We start from the raw sequence: 27,158 nt of genomic DNA, 5'->3' as shown, positions 1-27,158 counted from the left end.
CAGTCTGTGTTGGTTTGGGGAGCCATGTCATCGGCTGGTGTTGGTCCACTGTGCTGTCCACTCAACGCAGCCGTCTACCAGGACATTTTCAGAGCACTTCATGCTTCCTTCAGCAGACAAGCTTTATGGAGATGCTGACTTCATTTTCCAGCAGGATTTGCACCTGCCCACACTGCCAAAAGAACCAAAATCTGGTTCAATGACCATGGGATTACTGTGTAATTACTGTGTGATTTCATGTAATATTCTTTTTATATTTAGATTTTGATTTTCACAAGCTGTAAGCTATAATCATCAAAATTATAACAAATAAAGGCTTGAGATATCTCACTTTGCATGTAATGAGTCTATATAATATACAAGTTTCACTTTTTTAATGGAATTACTGAAATAAATCAACTTTTTGATGATATTCTAATTATATGACCAGCACCTGTATAATTTAGTCTATAATTTACAGACAAACATTTCCGTCAGATGTAGCGACAGGTGAAATCGTGTCTGTGTTGTAACAAACGATGTAGGCCTGTTGCTAGGCTTCATTTAGATTAAGTAATTTACTTGTCATGCATATGTTCTCGTTCAGAAGAGTAAGGATCAAGAAAGGCAGAATAAAATAGTAATTGGAGGAAAACATAACGTTAGCTGTTGTGTGTTTGAAGCCTAAGGTTACATGATTGATGAGATCTCCTTGCCGAGTGTCTCACTTCATATTTCACACTCCACACTCCCTAGTCCCGCCTGAATCTCGTTCCTGTTTATGGGACCAAGCTCGATGACCTGGATCACGCATGACAGTCTTCAGTTAACCGGGAAAGCACTGGTGGAAAATGTGGTCTAGTTGTAGTAAGTTACTCCATGACTTTAACAAACCTGTAAAGCAACTTTGCCCCCTACTGGTCACTTGAGTTCCTACAAGTATTTTACGTCACACAGAAAATTCAACATGACTACAAATACGAGTTTTTTGTTTTATAAGCTTTGTAAAATCTTATCTGAATAAAAATAAAAAACATCACATTACAGCACAAAAGCATATAGTAAAAAAAAAAAAGAAGAAAAAAAGAGCATTTTACAAATAAAAAAATAACTCTGGAGGCAACAACACCCATATACTTGGGGAAAACTTTTTGCATCTTTAAGAAACAGTTTACAAAACTACTATCTCTGTTTCAAATGACCAATAAAACTCTTTGTACAGTGGTTAAGAAGTAGCCTAACTAATTCAACTCAAATAAAAACGTCACATACAGACAATTCAGGCTTCCATTTCAATCAAAATAATGACAATACATTTCAAATGGGATGTTATATATCTCAAGCTAAGTGACAGCACTACAAAATGCATTATAATTGATAATGGACAACATTTTAAAGGGACAGTTCACCCAAAAATGAAAGTTGTTGTCATTTACTTACTCTATAATGACAAAACATTTCAAATGGGATGTTATATCTCTCAAGCTAAGTGACAGCACTACAAAAGGCATTATAACTGATAATGGACATCATTTTAAAGGTATAGTTCACCCAAAAATGAAAGTTGTTGTCATTTACTTACTGTACCCTCATGTTGTTCCAAACATATGACTATCTCTAGACCTTCTTTCAAACACAAAATTAGATTAAACAGCTAGAATCACAACCTCAGTCACCATTCACTTTCATTATTCCTACATGCAACGGAAATAAATTGGTACTTGCTTCTGCATCTCCTTTTGAGTTCCACTTTTTAAAGAAATTCAGGTTTGGAACAACACGAAAGTGAATAAATGATAACAGAATATTAATTAAGTTAAGGTTTTGTTAATATCTGTCATAAAAATCTTTTGTTGTGATTTCCTGTGATAAATGGCAAGTGACCTGATAGTGAACAAAACTTGTGTGCTTACTGGTTAAACACCTTTTCTGCATGTACATATCTAACATTAGACAATTGTCTATTGTTTTATGAAAAATATTTTAACTGTAGTTAATGTTTTGTGTAAAAAACAAAACATGAATACAGTCTAATATTAAGTGTGAAAGTATATACTGTAGAGTTATTGGTGTGTGTGCAGTAAAAACCAGAATGACAATTAAATAACAAAATGTCCCATCAATTTAAGAGGAATAAATAAGGAAAGCCTGAGTGTCATTTACACCTGCAGATGGTTGGATGAGGGAAAGAGGCCCCTCAAATGACAATTTGTATTGTGCAGTTGATACTGAAATGCAAAACCATCCCTCAGCATTTTACGATGTACTTCTAGCTTGTCCTGTCCACTTGTTATCCAGTTTGGAATAAAGATGTTTGGTGTGTCTTAAAAAAAAGTGCATCACTTTGTGCTGTAACATTTATGACAAAACAAAAACAAACATACATTCAACTCACTTAAAATACTTGTTTAAAGTCCATTAACGCTTGTCTTTGCCGAAATAAATTACGTTCATAAGTTCACATTCATTCGCTGGTTGTGTTGTTTGTTCACATCTAGTAAAGGCTCACTTTTGGCTAAGAGATTTTTTCAGGAGTTCAAGATCCATCCGTGTGGGAGGGTGTTTTTGTGGTGGACAAGAGTATTCCTCAAGGGACAGGGGAATGAACCTTTCCAGTAATCCCAGCACCTTGGTGCCTTGACAGGCCAACAGAGCAGACCATGGCTGTGGTGAAGGTCCTCCTTGACCGAGGAACCCAAAGAAAGCAATGGCGTCTGTAAAGAGACGTCATGGGAATCAGCAAACCCAGAGTAAACCTCAACCAGGAAAAACAGATCTCGACAGTTATTTTTTAAGTGTTGTAGAAATACCTCACCTTTCTTCTGAAGATAGGGCGTTTTAGCAGATCCCAAAGAGACCAGATATTGTGCAACACCAGAAATGTCAGAAGGCTGACCTCTTGTGGCAAGAAGAACTATCGACCTACACAGAACCAAAATGATTTAGTCTAAACAATGAAATATGAAAATGCTCACCTTAAAAAAAGAAAAGAAAAGGTTCATAATAGCAGAAGGGTACTATACGGTTATCCGGACCACACCTGACCACACGTGACCACAACCGCTCTTGGTTGGTCGTAACCCCAGTAACGGGTAGGTTTAGGGGCGGGGTTGGGGTAGGTCATCACATGTGGTCCGGATAACTGTATAGTACCAGCAGAAGGTCCAAAATAGAGACCATACACTACTGTTCAAAGGTTTTGGGTTGGTAAGATGTTTTTGACTCACCACTCTTTGCTGAATAAAAGTATTCATTTCTTTCAAGGAAGAAAATGACTGTCCCAATGCTTATGAACAGTAGTGTATATACTTACTTAAATCTTTAGTACATCAAATCGGCACAGCACAAATCCTTCCACTCATCACTAGCTCCCTCAATAAACACTGTAAGCCACCTCTCAACCTCTTCCTCCTCTGCCAACTTCTCCTAACCTCCAGACGTGCAGTTTTAAACCCCAAGCCGCAAATTTCACCCCTCACCTCTTCATAATTCCAGTTTTAAAATACTGTTCCATTTTAGTGTCCAGCGTCGAAAAAAATGAGCTCTTTGTGACTTTTCCAGAGCATGCGTCCACAGCAACTAGGAGGAACCCTGAATGGTTGAGGTCAAACCTCTCTGCATTTACCTATAAGACAAGAAAAAGAGGAAACAGGTCATCAAAACAGGTTTACATGTAAACAACCTTCATTCTTAATGCATCCACAAACGAATATGCAAGTAAAATGAAGGAAACACAAATTCTAATATTCTAGAATACCCCCCAATATACTGTATTGAATTACTAGAAATGTGTACCTTGGATATTATACAATTTGCATACATACAAAATTTGTGGAAAAACAAAATTAAAAAAAAAAAAAAATACTAAATGTTTTATTAAAAATATAAAAGTGCAGAAAGTTTTCTATGATGGGTAGGTTTAATATATAAAAACCATTACGCCTATGGAGAGTAATAAAACGTAAACCACATTTACAACTACAAGCATGTGTGAGTGCGCGCGTGTGTGTGTGTGTGAATAAAATCTTTACATATATTCTCATACACATAAACTAAAATACATTGTCATCACAGCAAAACTAACTAAAGTAATCTAAAAATGGCCACAATCAATTATAAAGGTTTTTAATGTCATAACTTTCTTTCATTACAATATGGTACTAGTGATAACACTACTAATTTTACTAATTTAAAGTGATTATAACTTTAAATGTATATGATATTAGTTAACACAAACTATATAAGCCTTAAAATACTAAAACTACAATAAAAATGAAAAAAATCAAAGCTGTACATATATTCTTACATTTTACTTATTAAACTGGTGAACATGCACAATTTTCCCAAGATTATATGAATCATGCTTTGAATGGTCACACTTACAGTGATATAGGCTTGTGTGTCATTATCCTGCTCTTCTTTTACACTGAGGGATTTGATCTGGGTTTGGAGGTAGCTGTTCCATGGCTCACTTGAGAAGGCAAACTACAGATGGAAAATAAAAGTCACTCAGTGCTGACAGTTTAATGACTCCATGTTACAATTACCCAGAAAACGCAAGGTAAAGCTCTTGGTCAGGATGGCAGATGGACAGTCAGTTCAAAGCCTGCCCCACACAAACAGAGCTACACAAATGATGTTGTCCGTTCATATGGAGCTTGGACCGTACTTACCTGTGAGGCCCCACAGGCTCTGCAGGGCTCAGTGTTTGGCTTTGGCATAGGCAATATGTTGCTGGCAGGCTTGCTGTATTTGGGGTAGGCATTGGCGATGCAGTTGCAGGCCTGAGTCTTTTGGTTGGCACGTATGGTGGCGATGATCTTCACCCTCTCACAGCCTGCGGTGGAGCAGTAGCTATGGCCGTCTCGTCTGTGCCGAGCTCGTGCATACAGCCATAACAAACTGGAGGTTAAACACAGGCTTAATGTGTCAGACTGTATTTGACCATTTCATTTCTGTCTCAGTCAATGGCGTGAATCTGGGTTGGAATTATCTGTTTGTCCAACCAATGGCAGAAATAGGAATCATTCAGAAAACCTGACTCATTCCGAAAAAGTTACTACCCTTCAAATGTTTGTTGGTCAATAAGACTTTGAAAAGTGCCAGTAAAGGCATTTATAATGTTTATATTTCAAATAAACACTGTTCTTTTCTATACAGGAATAAATTACAGTGAAAATGTGCATATATAATATATTGAAATAGAAAAGAGATATTTTAAATTGTAATAATATTTCACAATATTGCTGTTTTTACTATATTTTTTAATCAAGAAAATGGTGGGCATAAGAGACTTCTTTCAAAAACATTTAAAAAAAAATATCTTACTGACCTCATACCTTTTGAACAGTAGTTTATATCGCTACCACATCCATAATCGTTATTACATGATACTGAGAGATTTTTATTTGAACTCATTGAAATTGGATAAAATTGGATAGATGTTCACATGCTAATTTCCCTTATTTTACATTTAGAATTCCTTTGTTGTCATCTAATAATTAACACTGTTAAATCGGTAACACTTTAAAATAAGGTTCATTAGTTAACTACATTAGGTAGCATGAACTAATAATGAACTGCACTTATAAAGCATTTATTAATTTAAATGTTTTAATTTTAATTTCAACATTTACTTATACTTTATTAAAATCTTGTTAACAATGCACTGTGAACTAACATGAACAAACAATGAACAGCTGTATTTTTATTAACTAACGTTAACAAAGATAAACAAATACAGAAACAAATGTATTGCCCATTGTTAGTTCATGTTAGTTAGTACATTAACTAATGTTAACTAATGAACCTTATCGTAAAGTGTTACCATTAAATCTTTAGCAGATCAAAAAAATGTATATCCATTTTTCATAGTGTACATTATATTATTATTCACTTGCCACTTAAAACAACAGATTTCAGTTTTTACTGCCCTACAGACTTTTGTGAAATGAATATGTTGATAAAGGCTTATATTTGAAAGGCAATATTTCAAATATACTTATTCCTACCCAGCAGATTTGTCGAAAAAGTACTTCCTCTCCTGCTGTCGTTTCTCTAGGTCTGAAATGGACGACACAGGGCCATAGTCCTCTATGCCATCAAAGCCATTGTTCTGCTTGTTGTAGATGTCTGATGTGATCTGGAATACTGTTTCATCAGGGTAGCAGAGGCCGAGTAGAGCCCAATCACCCCTACAAGAGCAGCAGGAAAATAAAAAAACATCAGATTGTCTCTAGTATGAGAAACATGTATGTTACTTACTAAATCTCATGAATATATAGTTTAGTGAGGGATGGGCAACTGGAGGGCCACTGTCCTGCAAAGTTTATCTCCAACCCTAAAATACAGAACAAACACACCTGAACAAGCTAATCAGTGTCTTCAGGATTACTAGAAAGCTACAGGCAGGTGTTTTTTTATCAAGCTAAACTCTGCAGGACAGTAACCCTCCAGGACTGAAGTTGCCCATCCCTTCATTAGCCGTGCCTAATGTTTTGTATTAGATATGGGGGAATCGCATTCCTCCTTTTTTACTTACTGGTCAAAATTAATAAGTGACAGGACAGTTTCTCTGGGTGCAGGTCCATTCCAGTGCACTGTGTAGCTCTTGCCCATCATCAGTACAGGCTGGTATTGCTGGGTTGGTGCTGTCTGGCTTCTGACACCTCTGAGAACCATGGGTTTATCAGGGTACTCATCTCTGATGATGGACAGGCTTAGATTAGATGCGCCTTGTGTCTGTATGTACACCTATATAGAACATAAGTAACATTGTTTAGGAAGCAAAAACAGTTACGATTTTACAGTTAAGTTTGGGGTCAGTAAAATGAGATTTGTTTTAAAGAAATTAATACTTTTATTCAGCAAGGATGCATTAAATTTGTCAAAAGTGGATCAAAATCACGGTTTCCACAAACATATTAAGCAGCACAACGGTTTTCAATATTGATAATAAGAAGAAATGTTACTTGAGCACCAAATTAGCATAGAATGATTTCTGAAGAATCATGTGACACCAAAGACTGGAGTAATGATGCTGAAAATTCAGCTTTGCCAATATTACTGCTTTTACTTTATATATGATCCAATAAATGCCCACATAAGACTTCTTTCAAAATCTTACTGACCCAAAACATTTGAATGGTTGTGTACTTGCATATGAACATGACATGAAAATGTAAATGGAGAGTGAGAGATCTATTTCTTTACCTGAGAGTACTTGCCACTACACACAACCCCATTCCAATGAGGAACATCCACACATTGAGGGTGGCGGATCAGGAAATTGTCGGCCCTTGCCACATATGTATCTGAGTAATTACTGATCGAGCCATCCAGGTCATGAAAGATGGAATTTTTATCGCCATCCAGATCATTCTGCTCAAACCACTCACCCGGTCGACCAAAAAATGCTCTAAGATTCACCTAGATGATAAAAAGAGGATCAGTGGTCATGAGAAATGTAAATAGAAAGATTCTAAAACCTATAAAATGTCCTGAAATTGAGATTTGGTACTAAGAAAAAAAACATCCGGACAGACCTAGAATCAATGTGGTACCATTCACACACATCAAGTGAGGCAAAATATACACTTAGATACTTATATACACTAATATACACTAATACACACTTAGACCTTTCCAAGGGCTCTTTTTGACATATGCTAAACACCATCTGCCAGAACGGGATTTTATTTCATTACTCAGCACCAGGGCAGATGGTGTCCAATCAGGAGAGAACAAACAGATGTGTCAACTCTCCCTGAGAAATGAGCAATAAGTGTAAGCATTAGTAGCACTTGAGGTAAATAAGCGTTATTACAGACTAGACAGACCGGGTGGGTTATCTGGGAGAAAAGAGTCTTTATGACCTTGAGTAATGCAATAAAGTCCAGGTTGCCCCAGGTTATCCCAGACTGTAATTAGTCTAAAGTCATCTCTGAGTCTGACCCAATAAAAAAAAACTGAAACTGAAACAATAAAAAAAATGGCCACAAATTCGTTTTTGAAACACAATACATTTTAAAAAGTTACCACACTAACTTTGGCAAAATCAAAAGGAAGCTTTAAAACACTGAAAAAAACAGTTAAAGATTGAAAACTAAACTAGACAAAAATGACAAACTGTTAATACAAGATACAGAAATAAAAAAGTAAATTCTAAAATAAAAAAACAAAACTATAATAAACAAATAATATACTCAAATAAAATAAAAATGCAAGATCAAAAATGTAAAAAAAATTATTTATTCTGTATTATTTATTTTATTCTGTAGTATTGATGACTTCTTTTTTTTCACAGAAGCAATTAAACTAAGCAACTTATATCCCTGTGTGTTAGGTGGTTTAGCAGTCACAGTATAACAGTAAAGAAGTATAGCAGTATAAGAGGGTGTTTGAACAGTTTCCAAGGCTAAATGTGTATGTGCACTCACACTAGGGTGGAAGGCGAGAGAGGACAGGTTATTTCTGGGTGTCAGCTGCCAGATGTTTTTCAAGCTGAATCCCACAGCCGTGGTGAAGCGCTCTGTAGTGGGACTGAAGGCTCGAAACGTGCTGTCCAAGATCCTCACTGGACCATCATTTATCTGAAAACCTCTGATCGGAAACGTCCTGACAAGAACAGAGCAAAAGACAAAAAAATATTCAGATTAAACAAAGAATTTATTTTCCCGCTAAACCAGACTGAAAGTTTATGTTAACACTATTCTCTCTTTTCCCTTTATTTCTTCTCTCACATACTTGTTTCTTGGTAGAGTCCTCATCTTTCCGTCTACTCCACCAATTCCCCAGTATTTATTTTGCCTTCCATTGGTGCCACGATTTCTGCTCTCGCCAACAAACAGGGACTGGGAGACCTCCTGACTGGAGCCTTCATCTTTAGGGTAGCTGCCATCACTGCAGTGAGGAGGAGGAAGAGGAGGAGGGGAGTGAAACACTTTAGTTGTTTCATTAACTGCTTGCCTTAGGAGGTTTATGTAGAACTAATGCAGGCAAGTTCACACACTTGCACACATTTGCCAGATCAGACTGTAACCGTTTCAGCAAAATAAAAAGATGTTCCTTTAAATTACTATGCCTGCAGCCAGAGACACAGACAGCAAGAACATGCCTGCACATACACACACACAAAAAATATGGCTGTCAATTTAGCATGTTTAATGCCATTCTTCTTCTTATTTTATTTTTTAAATAGTGTGATAAAATTAATGCAATTGATCACGTCCTTTGAACAAGCATGTAAATTTTGTAATGAGGGATCTCCTACCATTGGAGCAATCTAAGACATTGTACCGCCTTCATTTTTTATGAGAAGGCGTTCTTTTCATTTGAGGACTTTTCTCAAGAATTATCAATATATGTGATTAACAATAGATGTGAATAATGAGATGACTGGCAGCTCTAATAAACAGTAAAATGACAAAGTACCTTGCAAATGACAGTCCAACACCATTGTCAGCAAATCTATCAGAAAAACAAAACAATAATTAGAAGATTGCAATATTGTTTTCATGCAATGAGCTTCTCAAAAGGTTTTAAGCTTAGCAGGTCTACAATTAAGAGGTTTTGTCCCCTACCCTGAGTTTTGTATGATGATGTCACCTCCACGAATCCAGGCACCCAGATCATTGTTTTTAAAGGAGATGAGTTTGTCAATGAGTGCGGCCACCCGTGGCTTGCTTGGATCAGAGTTCTCATGAGGCCTGAACCTGAGAAAGCAATGTCAAACAATGAGAAATTCAATCTTTCCTTCAGAAGAAAATGTGATTGCTTCTTTCCCATGCAAATGTCTTTATACTAGGGTGGTGCTATGTAGTTTTCTGTGTGACTGCTAGGTGTTTGCTACTGTAATATGAAATACAGTATATATATATATATATATATATATATATATATATATATATATATATATATACTGTATATATATATGTATATATATTAGTATTTATTGTACTGCTTTTAATGTATGCTGATTTATATTGAAGTCTATTTTCAAGATATTATAGATATCTATATTTTCTAGATATCTATATTATAGATCTCATTGTGAACTATTAATCCATTTTTTTTACAATCAAAATGTCATAACTGGATCTTCCGAAAATAGCAGTCTTCTCTCTGGTGATGTATGCAGGACTTCTCCAATCATTTAGTGCACTTAAACCCCGCCCCTGCATGTTCACATTCATCAGCCTCCATTTTTAAGCAAAGCCCACATCTCAAAATCCAATCCTCACCCTACATTTTTTTCTTTTCCGCTAATCCATTTCACTCAATGTACGTCATAAAATGGACAAAAAGATGTCACTATTTCCATTTTATCGCAACTAAAAAAGATCTATATATTTTTGTGTAAATGTTCTATAAATAAATAAATTGATATGTAAATGTAGGTAAAAAAGTAAATAAAATGTCCAGACACATTATGGTAATGAGAAATTTTGGAGAATTTGTTTATTTGAAAAGGATTTTGCTGTAAAATGTGAACTACGTTTATGTGAGATTCACCCACAAATTTTAAAGAACAGCATGTTGACAAAATACAGTCACGGAAGTATAAATGAAAACGGGAGTAACTTACACCTACAGCATATACAAACCATGACACTATGATGTATATTTATAGTGTGGTCACTGTGGTTTGTGGTCTAAAAAGAGACCAGAGCTCTGTCCGGCTCTACCACATTTCCTAACTACTGCAGAAACTCTATCTGGGCAGATGTGTTTTCTTTATAAGCAGAATCAACAGACCCTGGACACAGAGAAACGTTCACCATATCCACTCACCTAGCGCTGTTGTCCAGACAGAGATATTCACGTTGGTCTGCCGCAGTGGCGTTGGTGCTCTTGACTTTTCTATCAATAAAGAGGCCAGCCTGACACAGGATGAAAGAAGCAATCACTCTTCACTTAGAAATTGTATGTTCAATATCAGGTACCATGTGAGTTGTGCAGTGAAAGTGAAGCCTGGATTTTCTCTGCACCTGGACAGTCTCGACACTTAACACAAAGCTCAAGCTACCCAACATAAACAAGCAGATAACAGAGAACTATTGTATAGGGAAATGTATGTGTGAGCACCCTGTCACACAAGCACATTGTGCGGGACATTGAACAATGAGGCGTTTCAGAGAAACAACGAAGATGCCTTGTGTACGTGCATTAAAAACCTGAACTTGTAATTGATTTCATCAGTTTTTCCTGAAGCCACATTTAATGCAATGTTATAAATCCCAAATGATTTATGAACTGAACTGTTATGAGCCAGAGGGAGGAAATGCTAATTTCACCACAGGGAGGTGGGCATTAAATGTAGATGGAGAAAAAGCAGTAGCATTGATACTGTTTGATATCACCTGAAGATTGTGTACAAAAAGGACAGAGGAATGTGTTTATAAAATCAAAAAGTCTAAGTATTCTCCGGCATGTTTATTATTTGAAGGTTTGTTACTAGATAATTTGGTGTTAGAGTCATAAGGCATTTGATTACCTTAAAGTTGGAATGAACACGGTTGTTAAAGAAGATTCCCAGAGGCGTGAGCTCAGCTTTCGTCTCTGGAATCAGTCCGTGAGAGTCACCTGTAGAGGAGTTGTGGAAAATGTACCAAATTCCTGCATCCTGAGAGAAAAACAAAAAATATCAGAAACAGAGAATGAGGGGGAAATTTAGACACCAGGCACTTATTCATAAATATATGTAAATGTAAAACTCCTCAACACCCTTTTAGGTTAAACATCTCCTTCACCTTATAATTCCCTTTAAAAATTCCCTATTTTGTACTAGCGGAAGGGCTGTGAATAATATTTATTCCTGAGTCCTCTGATCCAGGAACCAGATTGAGTCTCTATTAACCTGGCCTGCTGAGAGCACAGCTTCATAAGAAGCTTTTCCTTAATAAAAAAAAGGGTGGAGGGATTATCCTTTTTATATACAAAACCTCAAACAAACAAAGCGAAGCATAACAATACCACCAGACTGAACTGATTTATATTGGCAAAAACATCTTTAATAAAGGATTGGAATGAGGAGATGCTATCTGTGATTGCATAACCTCCTTGATGTTCTCATCAATATCACAGATGTGGGCATCATTTCAAAGAGCACAAGTTCCATCAGAGAAGCTCACGAAATAGTCGTTCAATGATAAAGTACCATGAAAATGTTGTAAGCAAACATTTACTCACTGTTCATTACAGATCATTGTGAAAATTATTCATTTGGTCATATCAAAGATTGTGCATACCTGTGATCCAGCTGCTGAGTTGCTGATTAAATGATTATTGGGGTGTGAGATCCAAAATGTAGATACTGCCCTAGAATACACACATAAGACAGGATCTTTTCAATGTGCGACCTTAAAATATATTGAAAATATGAAGCATGGATATATCTAGGTACTGTACATATTTCACTTTACAGTCAATATTATTCATATCCAGGTAAATATAGCAGTATGCAGTATTTGAGTGCATTCAGTGTCTGGTTAAACTGGATTACTGTTGGTTAGGGTTAGAGTTAGTGTGTAAGACAAGTTTTTATGTTGAAATATAGCATGCAAAACAGTGTTGCTAACAAAAAATAACTAATCAAAATATTTTTGTCAAATTAATTGACAAAACTGAAACTAAAATGCCATAACACAATTCTTTAATTTTTTATAACACAATTTTTTTATCTTTATTTTAGATGAACTAAAACAAAGTAAAAATAGCTACAAATTAATTTTAATATAAATATTTAAAAATGTACAACCTGCCTGCATTATAAATTAAAATGGACATTCTGTGCTGATCATTTTAACAGTGTTAAACATAAAAATAAAAATAAACAGTTGGTGGTTGAACTGCAACTAAATAGCCTAGCCAACACTGAAACCTATTCAAACCTCTATCTTCATCCTGAACATCTACAGCTCTATACACAAACACATACAAGCTCCCAAAACATTTTTTATTCTTTTGAAAACAGCACCTACTTAGCCGCCTGGGATATTGGGTGTTTTATTACCCGGATTAGAGAAAAGGACTATCGCTGAGTCTCAGGAAATGAGAGCTCTGTTCTTTCTCCTGTTATTTGACCAAACAATACAGTGGGTCACGTTGTCAAGGTCAGCTAGTCAGAGCAGAACAAGTGCTCTGTAGTCTGTACATCAGGAGACTTTCAGATAAAATACTCACGCATGCACAATTTTAAGCTGAGAGGCTTCAAGCAGTGTGAATATTGGGAATATTTACAGGTCGATTCAGCAATATTAAATGAATATGTGTTTATAGTATCTTACTTGCACTCGGTTGCAGGAGATGGTATATATCCTTTATGCACCCTGTTTATAATGTCTGTGCACATGCTATCATTGCGTTCAGTAGGTAGAATGGTCCCTGGCCTGGTCAACAAGCCCAAGTTATGGAAAAATATGTTCCTTTGTTCAATCCCGTCCTCCAGGAAAAAACAATGTCCCAGCGTGTCATAGCCAACCGTGTCCCTAACCTATAATAAAAGGAAGACATCATGGTGAAACAAAATCTCAAATTTTCAATGTGGTCTCAGACTTACTATATGTGCACACAAGCCTGCTGTTTATCGCTCGGTATCTTTCTCTCTCACCAGCAGGCCGTTAGTGGCGTGTATAGCAACACATCGGGAGAAGGAATGATGGATGGACAGGGAGTTCACATAGGTGGGGTCACTGTAGCCCCCACGCTGATCCACATCTCCACACCTATGAAAGTTCACAGGGTATCTGCCCTTCTGCCGCTGCTGACCCATGTGTTTCAGCTCCACCTGAGACAGGTGTACCGATGAGAAGTTCCCCAAAATCTAAACATACACAAATAGGAGACCAAAAACACAAAACCACAAAGTGTTGGTGAACAAATAAAAAAATGTTTCTGCCTTTTAATTGTGAGTGGTTCTAATTTTATTTTAAAATAACAAATAGTAAATAAAGTCATTAAGTTGTTCTTAATTGCACAAAATTATATTAAAACTCATTAAAAATATAATATAGTAATAAAACAAAATATAATAAAAAAATATCAAATATAGTAAAAAAGGTATTAATTATTAAAAAAATAAATAAATGATTTTTAGTTACAATATAATATAATATAATATAATATAATATAATATAATATAATATAATATAATATAATATAATATAATATAATATAATATAAGCATTTATATTAACAAATGATATAATTAAAAACAAAAAATCATTCATTTTTCTCTACAACCACAGCACCGGACTTGCCAGAAACAGCAAAGACTGCTGCATGATATATGGTTAGTAATTTACATAAGGTAAACATTGACCCGTCAACTAGTCGACTAGTTAAAAATGAGTAGTCGTATAAGTGCTACTGTATGTTGTTCCTTCTTTTGCCAAACACAACACACAAATTTTATACTTTCAGTTCCTTCCATTCAAAAAAGTGCTATACTCAATTATCCGGCGCTAACCCCAACATACAACAACAGCCTGTAATTTCTCCACATGACAGCACCAGACAGCTTAGTGTTAAATAAACACACAACCGCTTTCACACACATACACACAGACCCTCAAACAGACCTTGATGTGTCCCCCAAAGGTGTCGTAGCTGAAATACTGGCACCAGTTTTCTCCGTAGCAGGAGTTTTCCATTTCTCCATGAATGAGGATATTCCTTGAGAGGAGAGCCACCTCTGCACGCATGTCCACACCGTCCAGTATTTCTCCCACGTGGGTGAACTGAGGCTTTCCTGAAAAATTCCAACACATTAAAACTCACCCTTTAAAAGCACTGACTAATGATAAAGTTTGAAAATATGATTATTTAGAGAGATTTGTCTTAAATAATGAACTTACAACATCTAACAAATAACATGCATCTATTTAAATATTTAGATCATTTAATTAGATGAATTATCTAAAATAAAGTTAAATAAAAACTGGATCCAGGAAGGAAAGCAACCTGTCCACACAATCGGACTGCCCTTTACGCACACCCGGAGTGCACAGTCTGCACACAGTATCCTTCCGGAAGGATAAGTGCTGGCAACAGCTTTGCCAACAGCACACAATGCACAAGATGACATTTAAACTACATTCTTTCAATAAAGGCCACAGATTGGAGATATTTCCAATTCTCCACGGACTTAACACATGTGCTGGAAATAATGACCATATAGTAATTCATACACAATACACCAAAGAAACTATTTGGACACTTAAATAACACTTAATAATGTATAAATGTTTTAGCATTATACAACAATATAAATTCAAGTGGCATTTATTTGAAAGATATGCACAATCATAAAGTTTGGGGTCTTCTTTCTTTAAAGAAATTAATACTTTTATTCAGAAAAGATGCATTAAATGGATCAAAGTTGACTGTAAAGCCATTTATAATGTTATAAAAGATTTCTATTTAAAATAAATGCTGTTCTTTTTCTTTTTGATCTTTCTATTCATCAAAAAATCCTGTGTTTTTAACATAGATAATAATTACAAATGTTACTTGAGCACCAAATCAGCTTGATTTCTGAAGGATCATGTGACACTGCAAATTCAGCTTTGCCATCACAAGAATAAATTACATTTTAAAATGAAGAGTTCAGATGCAAAAGCCTCTAAGTGCCATCTGAAATGTTTTTCTGGAATGATCATTTTTATCAAGCTCGTATGTTTAAGTTCAGTAATTTCACTTAAATGACAATGAAAATTACCTATTAATTGTCATTTAAGTGAAATTACTGAACATAAATATACGAGCTTGATAAAAATGATCATTCTAAAAGAAAATTTCAGATGGCACTTAGAGGCTTTTGCATCTGAACTCTTCAAATATATATTAAAATAGAAAACAGTTATTTTAAATTATAATAATATTATTTCACAATATTCCTGTTTGTACTGTAATTTTAATTATAATAATAAATCCAGCCTTGGGGAGCATAAGAGACTTCTTTCTATCTAATGAAATGACATTCAGACATTTGTGTGACTTAAGTGTCCAAATTCCTATACTCACTAAAGGCCAGATGGGACATTAGCATAGGAAAGCAATTAGTGAAAATGATTCTGCGTTTTTAACAGGGTGGAGTACATGACGGTGGAATTTTCTATATAGCCATTGCTGGCCTCAGGTCAGAAATGACAGTTTGTTTATGGGATTCTGGTAAACAGTCCTCACCCTTTTCCTGTCCTAAACTCAATGACACTACAATCATTTAAACTCGGCTGTGTACAAATTCACAGAAAGATTCAGATCAGAAACACTGTAAATTGTCACCACAAGAAACCGGAGGAAATACATGCTGTTTAGCGCAAACACACCACTGCCTCACCTTGAATTCGAACCTGTTTCCTGTTACAGTGGGGACACGGAAGCAGGGTGAATTCCTCTGCCTGATGCATGGAATAATCTGTGCTGGCCACCACAATCCGATCGCCCGGTTTCCAGCTGCTAACATCATCTTGCAAGTTGAGAACCACTTTATCCACTGCATCCACTTGGAAGCCAGTTGTAGGGTAACCTTTATGGTTGAGCAAAAACCAATGTAAGTTTTAAAAGGGTTTTCTTTCAATACATTACTGGTCAATGTTGAGGATTTGATTATGTGCTGTCCAATACGTACCATTACTCCACTCACTGAAAGCAGTAACAGTGAAACCTACACCGTCCACAGTGACAAAGTCTCGGCGAGCCAGCGCCTTGCCACCTGTATCGTGGTTCTCGTGTTCTCGTACGTCTTCTGTGCAAGAACCATTCCCTCCTCCGATTACTGAGACCAAGGCCCATGCCTCCCTAAAAGAGAGATGGAGGATGGAGAGAAAAAGCTAAAAAGAAAGCCAGTAACGGATAAAAACATGCCAGATAAAAGATCCAACAGATTTGGAAGAATTGTGTATTCCTAAAATATAAATTGGCTAAAACCGATCAGTTGTTCATTAACAATAAAATATAAATTACAAATTAGTTTGAATGACTCCTCCATTTAGGCTTGTCAATGCACACCCATGTGGAAGTGATGATCGGTTATTGCACATACATGGAATTTAACAGGAGAGCAGCCAAAACTCTGGGGTGAAAAAGTCAAACACTGTCAAGGATGAATGAGAATGACTAATTAAATCCTTCCATTATTTATCTTGCCAGCCCATTAGTACAGTGAAAAGAGCAGTTGTCCCTCAACTGAAGGTAACTGAATGTCTGTCATTAGTCTATGATGATAATATAAACTAAAATGTGGAATTGTGTTTTCGTAAGTAGTCCCGATGTGTGTTAAAGGGTTCTTAAAATTACTCATCCTCAAAGTCATTACTATATGATTAAACTAAGTTAACCCAAAATGAATATTCTGCCATCATTTAGCCTACTCACCCTCATGTCATTCTCAAACTAAACAGTTTCTTTCTTCTTCGAAACACAAAAGATGATATTTTGAGGAATGGCTCAGTGTTGGGAATGAAATATTCTTCAAAATATCTTATGTTATGTTACACAGAGGAAAAAAATTGGGTGAGTAAACGATGACAGATTTTTAATTTTGTTCATCATACAAAGCTGTTAAGACGACTTGGGTGCATGGGTCATTTGGACCAGTCGTATTATGCTTTTTGTCATTTTTGGGAGCTTTACAAACCCTGGACATGGACATGGACAAGAGCAGCGTGAACATTCTTCTGAACATCTCTTTTTTTCTTATTCTTCTTTTCTTTCTTTTTTTTTTTTTTTTGGCCCCCAGAAGAAAGTAAGTCATACATGTTTGGAATTACATGAGAGTGATAAATAATGACCAAGTACTTTAAAAAAGAAACATAATGAGCGTCTTGACCTTTTTTCACAATTAATTTATAATATTATTCATAATATAACCAATCCTACTTCCTCTCTTCCTACATGGCAACATTCAGCTTTGGCAAGAATTGAACTAAAATGAGTGGAAAAAGGGGGGTAAAATACCAAAAACAAAACTATTATGGCTCAACAGGCTCAGAGCTACTGGCTTCTGTTTCTGTAGTAGCATTAATACTTCCACATATGACAAAATAGCAGTCACTTCTTAACAGCAACTAGGTCAGAACTTCTATTTGTTTTACTGACACATATGAGCTCTAAAGGCCAAGCCTCAGACACAAAAGCCCCCAGAGGTTTGGAAAATAGTGTCTCACTGAACTTTCTCCCATTAAGGAATGTGGTTCACTGCAGTTTAGAGCAAGTTAATAAAAATCTGTGTATAAACAGAGAGACAAACTACCCACACAGAGACCAATAAGGCCATCTTAGCTGCTGTGAGGTAGGAGGTCTGTGATGGCCAGTAAACCACACTTGTATTATTGTTCTATCTTTCATATTTTCAACTTTTAGCAGTCACCAGGGCAAGATTACCTAATTTCTCAGAATGACTATTATGTCTGACTAACACAGGAATCTTTCCTGTCTTTTTAATTCTTGTTCCTGGCTATGCCCTACCCTCAAAGGGGAGATTAATGTGTAATATCATTAAAGAGTGAATCGTCACAACATTTCCTGCACTTTTAGTCCTCCTTCAACATGTGAAACAATTGTAATTCCATTTTCTCTGAGTAGCACTAAAACTTAGAAGCCTTAGTTTAACAATCATGGAGTATTGTTTCAAAGTTTAAAAGCAGGCAACAATCATTTTCATGATTCCACGATGATGTCAAAACCTGCATGAGATTTGAGTAAACAAACCATTTTCCACAATAGCACAACAAACTCTTTCTTCTTTCAGATAAATCAACCACCAGGGATCATATAATTGGCTCTTATTTATTTTTTTCACTGACCCCCTTGCAACCCCTGGGGGTCCCCGTGTCCCTCACTTAGCACATGCTTTGTATCCAAATATACACCACTTTCCACAGGGACATTCCCCCCTGAGTAACTAGTTAAGTTAAGTGCTTTCTTAACAACACAGTCAAACTTTAATAATCAACATTCTTTCATACCTCAACTTTTGGTAATTTGCCTCGTAGTCTGTCAGAGATTGGCAGAACCCATATAGTAGATTTATCACGAACCAACAATAGGCTTGTCAATTTCTTTTTATCAAAGATATGTGTGGCGCTGCAATGCACCCCCTCTGGAGTGCCTACGGGGTTTGGGGGTGGGGTTAGACTTGGACAGGCTGGTTTATGTTGCGCAAGTTTTCAGTTAGATTGTGCCAGATTGTTCTGTTTTTGCAAAGGGAGCTGCCAAGATTGCATGTTTTCATCAGAGATGTGGCGAGTCTGACTGGTAAGGGGTGGAAAGGTAAGAGATTTCTATGTGCGCAACGTGTCAAACTGAAGTCTCTAAATGAGTAAATTCACGTTATTTTTTTCAGTCACACCTACTACTAGCCATATCCTGCCCATTTCTCACACCAGTTTCACTGGAAATGGCATAACTGCAATGGCACCAAGTCAGTAGTCAGAAGACAGATATTATTTCCTCATATGATATGCTTTTTCGTTGCCTTACAGTTCTAGTTATGTAACATAAATAAGAGTTTTCATGCCCAAGACCTTTGACCAAGCTAATGTGTCTAGAGACGTAGTCTACAGCTTGAACATTAAAATAAGAATGCATATTTTCCATGTTTCTTGCAATAGTAAGAGAATGCTACACACAAGTGCCTTTGCAGTGGACTGTAAAAGTAGGTTTTCTGTCTGGAGAAATTTCTAGATTTGACACTAAACTCTTTACAAAATACTTTCAGTTGCATGGTAAGAAAAACTATATCCCTCATTGAAAATAAAAACCTGTACTTTTCATCTGCAATGTAACCATTCAATTCAAACATCTGCCTTTGAAAAGCCTTTCAATGAGATGACAGATACACGCGTCAGCTCTTTTTACACAAATCCTGGAAATATGCCTGTTTAACCTTTCACCAGCTTTTCCTGCATAATACTGCCATTTGAAACACTTCTTTAGATGCGTATCTGTAGAACAACCAACCAGTTAGGTTAAGCCCAAGAGTGCTTAGGACTATTTGCTACTAACATTTGGCTTATATTAGACTTCTCATGCATATACTGGCAAAAGTCAACATGCCGACTAAATAAATAAGAACTTTTATATTTGCTTTAAATTTCCTTTAATATTAATGTGCAGTGGCCCATAGAAAGTATTTGGACACCAAAGTCACACTTAAAAATGTCTGAATGTCACTGCATAAGAAAACATTAAACAATCCGAAAGTAACATTGAATATTAAGTGGCATAATTTTCTCAGAACTAACTTTTGCACAGTATATCTGTTGCACTATAATATGAAACCTAACATGCCAAATTGTTTGATATTTAGTTATATAATGCAAAGACATTCCTACATCTTTAAGTATGACACAAGAATCCAATACGTTTGCGTCACTGCATGAATGGGACTTGTAAAGTATACACAATGTACGCTGCCTTTGGGATTCAGTAGCTGGTCCTCAGTGGGTGAGTCTGAATTAGGATATGGTTCATGGAACAACAGGATACTTTCTGTTTCCAATCACAGTAACTTCAAAGCTGTGCTCGGAGATATCAAAACAAAACTCATCAGATTGGAAAAAGATTCTTTCCTGATACCACCCTTCAGGGACTCACTTTGCAGCTATAAAAATGTTTCGGACTACAATGCAATGACATTCAAAGGAAAATTATGGGGAATCATACACAAAGTACAGACTTCGGTACTGAAATTTAAAAAATGTGACGCTTTGGGCACTGTTGAGCGGAATCATAAACACCTCTGATTGCCCATTGTACTCACACGCTCATCAGATATGTCTGTGACTGGCTACAATGATCAGCGCATCAAAAACATGTTGTAAAAATACATCAATGACGCTCTTCGCCGAGCACAATTTTACAATTTCAGTACTGACTTGGTACCGAAGTCTGTACTTTCTGACAACTCTAATCCTATCCCTGCTCAACAAAAAAAAAAGTCTAAGCTGGTTTGAGCTTGAGTCTGAACATCTATAAAAAATAAACTTTAAAACCAGCCAACAGACCAGCCTGATCAGACTAACAAGCCGACTTAAGGCTGGTTTAAGATAACTTTTCAGTAGAAATACTTTTGTAATCATGCTTTCAAAAGGCCTGCCTTATTTACCTGTATTTGAGATTATTGACATGGTTGCTGCCTAGAAGATCCTGGATGGTTCTCTTGGTCTCATCCAGCAGGCTCTTCACTGCAGAATCTCCGATGGCCAGTGCAACAATGCGTCCTGTGGGCAGAGACTTCAGCAGCTCACTCAGCCTCTTACTGTCGTTACGAGAATCGTGCGTGTCGAAGCGCTCGATATTCAGCACCTCCGCCGTGTCCTGATCAACCACCCGCAGGTTAATTCCACGGATGAAGTTCTTCTGGAAGGCATGGTCACCAGTAGCCAAACCTGAAGTGGGTACGGTGCAAGTGAGGAAGGTCCAAGACAGCCTCTCTGACCCGTGGAGCTCCAGAGTTCCTCCGCCATTCACACCCAAAAACTTGCGGCCCATCCCAGGTACTTCAGTCACGGCGGTCTCGTCCGATCGGCCGACCAGGGTGATGGTGGCCAGGGAGCGATAGCGGCATTTTGGAGCCCCGATATGGAGAGCGCCGCCATCTTCGACCAAAATGTGGCGTGTTCGCAATGTAATGTTTTTGGAACCTTTTTTATCATCCGCAAAGACAACCAAACCTATAATTTAATAAATCGAATCAGACTTTAAACCCTAATAAAAGTACTATCATTCACTTTCATTCAGAAACACATCAAATTAACAAGCAAAAGTGTTCTCAAAGGCAATTTCTTATTTTTAGGGTACTACACTCTGGACAAATGATCTTACCTCCAGCCTGGATAGTGACAGAGTACAGAGTGGCAGATGAATCTAGGCGATAATGCTCACCACTGCGTACCACCACCACCTTTTTGAGATCATGGCCTGGGTTCCAGGATCGCAGCGCGGGGTTGTGATGAGGGCAGTTCACTACAAAAAGATACAGGAAGACATTTCAGAGTCTGAGTACAAGATGAGATTTGATAGTGACAATAAGGATCAACAATAAGGATTTGTTTTCTACTTTCCCAGACCAGTAGTTCAGAATGTAACTCGTCCCACCACAAAAGAGTGATCAATACTTCTTTTAGCAATGTATTTTTAGATTAAGTAGATTAGTAACTTTTTAGATTAGTAAAATTAATACTTTTCAAGCAACCACACATTAACTTGCGCATACATTACTATTTAAAAGTTTGCACCAAATCAGCATAGAATGATTTCTGATGGATCATGTGACACTGAAGTAATGATGCTGAAAATTCAGCTTTGCCATCACAGGAATAAATGACATTAAAAAATATATTAAAATAGAAAATTTTCATTCAATCCTTGGTGGGCATTCAAGGAGACTACTTTTAAAAACTTACTGACCCCAAACTTTTGAATGCTGGTGTATTAAAGGAATAGTTCACCCAAAAATGAAAATTCTGTCATCATTTACTCACCCTCAAGTTCCAAACCTGCTGAACACAAAAGATATTTTTTTAAGAATATGGTTACCAAACAGTTGATGGGCCCCACTGACTTCCATAGTATGGAGAAAAACAAAATACTTTGGAAGTCAATGGTGCCCATCAACTGTTTGGTCACAAACATTCTTCAAAATATCTTCTTTTGTGTTTAGCAGAAGAAAGAAATCCATTCAGGTTTGGAACAACTTGAGGGTGAGTAGATGATCATTTTCATTTTGGGGGGAACTTGAACTATCACACACACACAAGGTGTTCGTATCTTACCATCCAATTCATCTTTAGAGGTAAGGCTGAGGACGATTATAAGAATCAGTAGGAAGAGACAGAAGAAGACCCCAACACAAATATAAGTGTTCTTCCTCTGCTGGTTCTGGGAACGCTCCCTTCGACTCTCATCTACTGTCACATTAAAAACTGGAGGACGTGCAGCGAGCGGGGCAGGGGGCTTCAGTGGGGGTGGTGGAGGAACCTTGGCTGGAGGTGGAGAACGAACTGGAACAATCCTGCCTGGAACATATCCTGATGACAGCTGAGCATTTCCGTTGACAGGAGCCACAAAAATGGGGTGACTGCTGGGGCCATCATTAACCTGCATGGTATAACTGTCTGCCACGTCCTATGACAGGAAAAGAAAAAACATAAAAGATGCATTAGCAATCAAACGTTTGGGGTTGGTAAGACTTTTACATGTTTCAAGGCAAGAGTAAATTACGCTCACCAGAAATATTATTACAATTTAAACAGCTTTAAATTCTTTACCCGTTTTTTACCCTGTTTTAATATATTTTAAAATGTAATTAGTCCTGTGATGGCAAAGCTGAATCTTCAGCAGCAATTACTCCAGTCTTCAGTGTCACATGAACCTTCAGAAATAAACATTTCTTCTTATTGTTAATGTTTTACAATTGTGCTGTTTACAATTTTTGTGGAAACTGTGATACTTTTTGTGTGATGAATCCTTGATGAGTAAAAGTACACATTTCCCCCAACTGACCCAAACACTTCGAATGGTAGATCATGCAAAAGTTGTTTTTGAATGACACTGAAAAGGACTTCTTAACTTAAATCTGATATTGACAAAACTACACCACACTTTTAGCATTGTGCATTACACTCACAGTTCTGTGGGCCAACCAAAACTGTTCCATCACCTTAATTTCGATCGGGTCTCAATTTCATAGTGGCACTACAGCGTGCTTTGAAGTGCAAGCTTTCTGTGGGTTTTCACATTTTCAAGTTATTTACTAAACACATGGCACCAATTACGAGAAAAAAAAAACTGCTCAGTCGTTCAGCCCTGGCCCCTTCATGCCACAAAACAACAGATACTGGCCCTATAAAGAAATTCGCCCAATAAAGCCTGTCACACAACTATTTGCTTACCAATAACCACGTCAGCCAAATTCCTTTATTATCATCCAAAGCGACTTAAAAGCTCCAAACAGAGAGTCTAAACAATTTGGCTTCTTACTAATGCTTTTATAAACTCAAGTTAGACTCTCCAGGGCAAAAATCAATCACAACTTTTTCTGATCTTTAAAACATTAGGGGGGAATAGAACAACCAATCTGACCACAACATCTATTGAACCATAGTTTATACTATTATACCAATTTCATCCTTGCTTTGATCAACATATAGATTGCACTATCACCAGATCCTGATCTGACCATCTGCAACTCCTCATCCACAAATGCAGAGGGGCACAGAAATCACTATAACTGAGGAGGACATGCATGCACCACCCCCCTTCTTTTGGGATAATCAATACCCAATGCTTTAATGTGTCCCATCCCCCACTTTTCAAGTAGTTTTTCACCCCTGCACAAATCAAATCACATTTTAAAGGGGGATGAGCAATGAATTTCAACAGTCTGAATGGGGCAAATGGACAATGGCAGGGTATGGACAGAAACTTAGTCTCATCCAGATTGTGTAGTCCACTAACATTATGAATAAATAACTCAAACCAGTGTTCAGATGATTATTAAGGAAAAGTTTCCATGGACCCAGGAACTCAATTACAAAAATTAATTCACTTTCTCATTATGACCTACATTGCAAGGACAAATGCAAAAACAATTAGACTCTGATGCATGCAAAAACCAGCTAAAAACCAGCCAAAGATGGTACCCCAGCCTGGCCAAGCTAGTCTTTAGCTGGTTTAGATGGTCAGTCAAATGGTTCCCAGTCTGACAAGTGGCTAAAACCCATCAAATCAAGTCTGACTAGGTTGGGATATCAGCTATAAGACCGACAAACAAGCTTTGGCAGGTAAGATCATTTTTTCAACAGGAAAACTTTACAATATTGTTTTTTATTATTGTTATTAACATATCTAAATTCAAATGCAACATTTTGCTCGGCTTGTACTGTAAAACATTTGTTCTGGCCACCTTTGTCTCAATAGAAGCTGGTTGGCACCAAAACCGCTACATCGCGCCCTCCTCTAAAGTTTACACAATGCCACAAAGTTTCAGCTTCAGATGCATGCATGCGTTACTTCATTCCTCCTTCAGTCACCTACCAACAGATGCCATAAACGCACAATGCACGACCAAAAATCCATAGAAAGACAGTAGAGGTCTAAACTGGGGGTCTCTATACAATGAGACAGAGGAGGAGATCTCTTACCTTTCGGTCTCTTTTCACTGTCACTTGCTTGGCTCGTCCGCTCCTTTCTCTATCAACCGTAGAGAACCACGCGCAACTCAAGGGGTTATTTGACAGGGAGTTCGCACTAAATGTGTTTTAATCTTCTTTTACATGATGTTTTATCTCCTGGGCTGAAGTCAGCCAGCCCCGTCCCAGGCGCGGCTCGCGGAGGAAGTGAAATTAGAGGCGTGTACTGAGGATGAGGGAGCGACTTTGAAAGAAAATGAACTTGTGGAAGAGCCATGAGCATGACAAAGGGGTTCTCAAGTGGGCGGGGATTACAGACCACGACGTGATGAGCCAAAACGCTCTCTTCGCTATATACTTGCAGTTAAATTGTATTTGAAACTCTGAATTCGTTTTCATGTCAAACTTATTATGGTCGCATTCAGTCAACTGACGACGAAACACAAAGGGTAGTTTTCTCGTTTAGTGACCGAATCATTCTTATGAGTCGGATCTTTTAAATGAACCGGTTAACAAGCTGGAACTGACTCGGAGTGCCTGTTTTGGACATTTTTCAAATTAAATTAGATTGTAAGACACATATTTGTTAAAAGTTTAAGATGGAAAAATCTGCATGCTGACAAATGTTAATTAAGCTTAGTTTTGTTAAAGTGAATGCAAATTATATTTAGAATTACTATTTTATGACCTGAATAGTGGCTCGAAAAACGAAGCGTTGAGCACTAAATTAAAATAAACAAAGGTTAAACAAATACGATTAAATCTGAATCGTAAAACATATGCCTACCTATGGCTTTAACTGGCTGTTTTAGATTTATTGGGTTGTAATGAGTGCACCTTTTGTAAAGCACAAAAAAAAAAAAAAAAACTTTATTTATGCACATTTTCAAAACAATTCTGGGATTACCTATATGTTAGGTTAAGTCTGAAATAGCTATGTAATACCTATGATTTCAAAATGATAAAATATCTGTATTTTACATTGAATTATGCAGTGAATTTTTGGTTAACAATATTGTGTTGTTGGCCAATTATTTCATACATAAATGCAGATTCTTTAAGAACACTCCCACATTCATATTTTTTTCCATAAAGTTTTAATGATCTACTTCAAAACCTTTAAAACTCATCCGTAACAAAAAAGCCCTAAAGCTATGTAATCTTTTGAAGGTATTTGTTTATGATAACCAACCACCTTGTGTAATAGGCCTATTTTATTTATGCATTTAATTTCTTTTTCTTTTTTAGTGCCTTTTTTAATGTTACTTCAAGCAATAATTTGTAAGGAACCACGTTACGTTCTGATGTAAAGAGTAACTAAATCGTTTTTTTTTTAACCGGTTCTTTGAAATGAACCATTCAAAACAATCGGCTTGAGGAAACGAGCCATACTTCACTTCCTTTCTCAACGCTTTAAAGAATTGACAAATCACAGTCGTTTGTGATTAATGGTCAAACCATTTTTTTTTATCATTTAGTAGAGCTTGATGGAGCAAATTTAGATTTCAATGACAGGTAAAAATCGTTGAATGTAATACTCTTAAATATTACACTTTGTATTGTACAAATGTCTCCAGTAAGATTAAACTCATCCTGAGATTTTGAATGCGACTCAATGGAGAATTCGGCTTCCGGAGCGCCAGTGCGACCCCTTGAGGAAGACCACTGGGCTACTTGTCTCATAGTGTGTGCGCATGACACGCAGGCTAGAGAGAGAGAGAGAAATCCTCTAACATTGCTAAGATTCTGTAGGCTACTGTAAGGAGCAGGGGTGGCAATATGAAGCCTAATTCTCACCCATAACTATTTAATTACATCAATAACCTTAAATTATTTTTCATTTCATTTTTTATTCGTTTATTTAAGAAAATGGCACAGAAAAAATACAAGGTAGACAAAATATAGTTAAGTCATATAGTGCAAAACATAATATACAGTATTTACATGTGACAATCAAATTCTGCCTGAAAGGGAGTGGGAAGAAGACAACTTATTTAAACCCACCCCAGTTCCCCATCTAGAGATTGATACATTGAACTTCAT

At 36.8% G+C, this 27,158-nt stretch overlaps 1 protein-coding gene across 1 annotated transcript; it reads right to left on the bottom strand.

Moving 5' to 3' along the window:
- Positions 1-1,091: 1,091 nt before the first annotated feature.
- Positions 1,092-25,343, bottom strand: cemip2 (cell migration inducing hyaluronidase 2). The gene is made up of 24 exons (XM_084115640.1): positions 25,128-25,343; positions 22,758-23,109; positions 21,808-21,948; positions 21,089-21,656; positions 16,610-16,779; positions 16,319-16,507; positions 14,559-14,728; positions 13,589-13,801; positions 13,266-13,471; positions 12,228-12,297; positions 11,474-11,602; positions 10,771-10,859; positions 9,561-9,692; positions 9,412-9,447; positions 8,725-8,880; positions 8,418-8,595; positions 7,192-7,407; positions 6,521-6,732; positions 5,991-6,173; positions 4,653-4,881; positions 4,363-4,464; positions 3,459-3,604; positions 2,795-2,901; positions 1,092-2,693 (listed from the first exon to the last, which is right to left on the bottom strand). The coding sequence occupies exons 2-24, from the start codon at positions 23,086-23,088 to the stop codon at positions 2,485-2,487; spliced, it is 4,182 nt and encodes a 1,393-aa protein (XP_083971766.1). The 5' UTR covers positions 23,089-23,109; positions 25,128-25,343; the 3' UTR covers positions 1,092-2,484.
- Between the last annotated feature and the right edge of the window lie 1,815 nt (positions 25,344-27,158).

This window comes from Abramis brama (genome assembly GCF_963993115.1).
Source record: "Abramis brama genome assembly, chromosome: 5".
In the NCBI taxonomy this organism is placed as follows: Eukaryota; Metazoa; Chordata; class Actinopteri; order Cypriniformes; family Leuciscidae; genus Abramis; species Abramis brama.
This window is presented reverse-complemented; position numbering and strand designations above follow the sequence as displayed.